At 37.5% G+C, this 5,243-nt stretch overlaps 1 protein-coding gene across 1 annotated transcript in view; it reads right to left on the bottom strand.

The window, feature by feature from the left end:
• Positions 1-3,066: 3,066 nt before the first annotated feature.
• Sypl1 (synaptophysin like 1) overlaps positions 3,067-5,243 on the bottom strand; it is a gene marked incomplete at its 5' end in the record, with an annotated part of 7,858 nt that continues 5,681 nt past the window's right edge. Inside the window, 1 exon segment of the mRNA XM_023719497.1 lies at positions 3,067-3,072. Within this exon segment, the coding sequence (XP_023575265.1) occupies positions 3,067-3,072 (6 nt within the window).

Here is a 5,243-nt window from a genome sequence, read left to right as displayed (position 1 = left end):
GGGCCAAGTGTGGTGGCACATACTTATAATCTCAGAACTGTGGAGGTTGAGGCAGGAGGATCCTAAGTTTGAGCTCAGCCTGAGCGTTGAGCAATTCAATAACTTAGCAAGACGTGTCACAAATTAAGAAATGCAAAGGGCTGGTGATGTAACTCAATGTAAAGGCTCTCTCTCTCTCTCTCTCTCTCTCTCTCTCTCTCTCTCTCTTTCGCTCTCTCTCTCTCTCTGACTGAATCAGTAATTTTAAGACAAACATCCCACAAACAGAATTCTAGGTCTCAATGCTCCAGGGAATTCAAAATTCCTATCTTACACAAATTGTGGCAGTACAGAAATAATATAGAAATACTTCTTGACCCTTATGAACTCAAGAGACAGTACTTATAAACATACATCACCACAGGAATAGTACCAGAGGATTATGCAACTATAACCATCCACTGAGAAAAAAGTAGAAAACGAAAACAGTAACTTTTAGAAAGAATATGAACATTGAATGTTTAAGGTAGTTAAGACAATTAAAACCAGTATGAAACATTTCATATTCACCAAATTGGCAAAAATTAAATAAAACAATCAAGGTCTTGGTAAGACTGTGAGCATTGGTGTCTCTTATTCATTACTGGTGGGAGTGTAAACTGGTGGAGCTATTTGCAGAAACGGTTTGGCATACCCAAGGTTAGAGATGCATATGTGTTTTCTAGCCTGGCAGGTCCATTGTTATTTTTTTTTAATCCAAAAGCTCCAGACAATCAAAATGATTAAGATACATGATTTATGGTACATTTACACAATAAAACTACTGCTAAATCCATCAAGACGGATCATTTTTTTTTTTTTTTTTTTTAAAAGGCAACATGATTTACTTGAAACTTCAATGGGTAACAGTTATCACCAGAGACAGTACTAAGATACTAAAAGCTATGAAAGGAAAGGAAAAGTTTACCACATTTAGAACTGGGAGTCAGGGGAGGGCAGCTGAGACCACTGGACGTGGTCTCAGAACTGCACGTTTTCACGAATGTTTGCATGGATGTTATATGTAGTAATACAATTGTTTAGAATAGTGCAGTAGGCACGTTTGGCCACCCCTAAATACCAACTCTTGCCCCTCGAATCTGTACTATGACCTTGTTTGAGAAAAGGATTTTGCAGATACAATGAAGGATTCTGAGACAAGACTGTTTGGATAATCCTGTGGGCCCTGGATGCCATGACCAGTGTCTGTGAAAAGAAAGGCAAAGGAAGATTTTATATAGACATATAAGAAGGCAGAGTAGAGACTGGGACCATGTAGGGGAAGGCGAGGCAGCCAGCAACGTCAGAAACTGAAGAGAAGGAATTGGTTCTCTCCTGAAAGTCTCTGAAGAGATTGTGACTTTGACAACAACTTCACTTTACGAAGAAAACGACGACAGTGATAATACCTAACAGTATAACCTTATTTTGATCTGTCTAACCCAAGTGGTGTTTTCCATTTATTTGCCCTAAAATTTAAGAATTGATTTGAAGCTGGGCACGGTGGTATACACATGTAATCCCAGCACTTGGGAGGCTGAAGTAGGAGGATCACCATGAGTTCAAGGCCAGCCTGGGCTATATATAGAGTTCAAACATAGCCTGTCCTACATTGTGAAACCATGTCTCAAAAAGCAGAACAAAATTTTACATAATGACCAACATTCAATATGGTATAAATTTGTTACTTCAGGTGCTACATTTAAACAGTTATAGTACTTTGTTGCCAAGTAACTTTGTTTTTTAATTAAAGGAATTATGGCCTATAGTCTATTTATTTATTTAGTCTTTTTGAAACAGGGTTGGGCTGGGGAAATAGCCTGGTGGTCTCAGCACCTGCTGGCAAGCTCAAGGACCCGGGTTCTATCTCCATAACTGCATGCCATGCAGGCCCCAGAACCCCAGGCACACCATGTTGACCACCAAAACTGGCATGATGGCGCAGGCCTATAATCCCAGAGCTGGGGAGGTTTAATCAGGAGGATCACAGGAGTCTGAGCTGCATAGTGAGACCCTATACCAAATAAATAAATAAAAGGAAACAGGGTTGAACTTACTTTGTAGCTCAGGCTGGCCTCAAACTTCCAAAGATCCTCCTGTTTCAGCCTCCTGAGTGTTGGAATTACAGGTGTGTGCCCTGTCTGGCTTTCATTTTCTCTTTTCATAGATGCCAATGCCATTTATTATGTAATCAGATAAAGGTAAGAGAAAAATTTAATCTAACTTCAACATTAAACAACAGAACTACCAATGTCAGATGGCAATACTATCTATATAAAAAATAGGAGAAATTACATAGTATTTAAAAATTAATGGAAGGTTTAGACAGGCTACTGCATATTTCTATCAGTATCAATACATAAAAATCCAGAGTTATCATATGCCATTAACAATTTAAATTAAAATGTAGTTTAAATGTCATTATTTACAATTGCAGGGAGCTGGGAAGATAGCTCTGCTGCATAAGCACTAGCCTGGCAAGCCCAAGGTCCCAAGTTTGATCCCTGGTAAGACATGCTGCCCCAGAACCAGGTGTGGTGGTGTATGCCTGTAATCCCAGCACAGGGGAGGCTGAGACAGAAGGATCACTACGAGTCTGAACTGCATAGTGAGACCCTGCATCAAAAAAACCCCAACTCCCCACCCCCCAAAAAAAAAATTGCAACAAAAGTTACAAGAGAGATCTAAGTCTTAAACTTTATGTAGATAATTAGAAAACTTTATTGGAGGGCATAAAAGATAAATGGGAAACATCATGTTTATAAATACAAAGCCTCAACATTATAAATATGATAATTCTCCCCAAATTCATATATAAATTCAATACAATTCTTTGTAAATGAAAATCCACAAAGGTTTGTAGGAACTTGACAGGCTGATCCTAAAGCTTCTATGAGAGTGTAACGATTCAAGCTGGTCCAGACTTTTAAAATAAAGCCCAAACTGTGAACAGTAAGAATCATGACAGTGCTGTGCTTCCACCCTGCGTGACAGGAACTCATACTGCAAAGGTATGTGTAAAGAATGACAGCAGGTATGACTCTGCTATCACATCTAGACAGACATGTAGGGCATATAGAAAGGGGTACAAGTGAGAGAGAAACTGGATTGCGACAGAGGTAAATAAAAGTGGAACTTTTAAGTAAATGGCACTGTGGAAACTAGCTCTAACTACAGAAAAGTATAAAACCTAAGGAAAGTTTTACATTCTGAGATAGGTTACACAAATCATACATACCCAAAATACACTCCCTTGTGGCTTAAAGACCTAAGTGAAAAATAAAAACATATTCAGAAGACAAATAAATATCTTTATAATACTGAAGAGTTAAGACATAAAAAGCACAAGCCATAAAGATAGTTGAATATTAAAAAAACTATTATAGTAAGAATCATAAAAGTAAAAATATAAGCCATAAACAGAAGACATCTGTAACCTATATAAATGTCATGGGTTAATTAGGAATACACAGAAAACGCCTTAAGTCAACAGGGAAAAGACAAGCAGAACAAAAATACTGGCAATCAGGATATACACAGCCAATGCAGAACAGAGAAAGTAAAATGGCCAATAAATATTGGAAAAGATAATCAACCTTAATAGAAATCAGAAACACACAAATGTATAAACATCCAAGGCAATATTTCAAATTCATGAGCCTGGCAAATAGTCCAGCACCATCCAGTATAGTAAGAAGATGGACAGGAACTCTTATGTTGGTGTTGGAAGACTGTGTTTGTACAGCACTCAGCTGAACAATTTGCTGCTGTCTAGGTCACCAACGGAAATGTGCACATCTCACATGCTAACGGTTCCATCTCTAGTCGTAGGTCCTAGAAAGCTTGATTTCAACAGACCATTTATTTCTAAGCTATTTGTATAGTGAATGGTGGCAGAAATTAACTGTACCTCAAGAAGGCTCTGTGATTTTTCTTTCAAAAATCTGATACAAGCATGGTTCGTATTCTCAGCTATTGAGAGGCTGAACCAGCAGGATCTCAAGTTCAAGGTGAGCCTGAGCAACTTAGTGAGATCTCAGGCAGGTCAGGGAGATCCTTTTTCAAAAAATTCCAATTAACAGGTTGGTTGCATAGCTTATTGGCAGAGTGCTTGCCGAGAACTGTGTGAGGCCCTGGGTTTAATCACCAGTTCCAACAAAAAGAATGCAAGGTGGGGCTCAAGTTTATAAAGCTGTTATACAGTCTTACACACTTACCTGTTTTTCTGAAGCTACATAATTTATAATTGTACAATTATGTGTGAAACAAAGCAGCAGTAGTACCCCGAACATTTATAGTATTTTATACATTCTACTCATGTAGTATTAGCCATGATACTTTTACAAATAAAATTCTCTACAAACCAGCATCTAGTAAGGTAAAGCTTATATTGCTTCTGTCCTGTAAACCTCTTACATCTATCATCAACAAAAATACACCTGAGGTTAAGGTTCAGAGCATGAAAAGAATCTTAGCTCTACACCAAACCACCCTGTCCTCCAGCCCCGGTGGGGTTCCAGGTGAACAATCTCTCCAGCAGAAGTTACCACAATCAGTAATCAGAGCCAGCTTGTGGTGTCTACTATGCTACCAGATGATATATGATATGAGCACAGTTTCATGGTCTAAAGACAGTTTATATATTCATTTTATTTTCATAAACACCCTTTGAGGTCAGTATTCTGATATACTTTCCAGGTGCAAATGGCTGCATATAAAGGGTAATTTGCATGAAGTTAACTAGGTAGTAAGTGGTGAAGACAAGATTTAAAGTCAGGCATTTGGCTTCAGAGTATATATTCTTAATCAGAAATCTTAGCTGCCTAATTGAACAGTCAATTAGAAGATGGTTATTAGGAAAACTTTGTCTGATAATTACAAATAAGACCTTTTAAAATGAGAATGCACGAAAAAGAAGCAGATGCCTACAGCGTTTTTATTGTAGTTCTTGCCAAACACTTAAACACTATTATAATTTTATTTCTTGCTTTGAAAATAGTTCTCCTTTGAACTGTATTAAGATGAAGATTTTTTGTAATATAACAATCAGTGTACTTTTTTAGCTTCTTTATTAACTTTGTTGCATAAAACATACATTCTCGTATCACCATTGTTGTCACGAATAAAGGCAACAAAATAAGGTACTAGCAAGATGTGCTTCACATAAACAATCACATAATAGGAAGTCTAGATCCCATAAAACAAAAAGATTAGGAAGCAAAATA

This window comes from Octodon degus, unplaced genomic scaffold (assembly GCF_000260255.1).
Source record: "Octodon degus isolate 3935 unplaced genomic scaffold, OctDeg1.0 scaffold00068, whole genome shotgun sequence".
NCBI lineage: Eukaryota > Metazoa > Chordata > Mammalia > Rodentia > Octodontidae > Octodon > Octodon degus.
The sequence above is the reverse complement of the archived record's forward strand: the minus strand, read 5'-3'. Positions and strand labels throughout refer to the sequence as shown.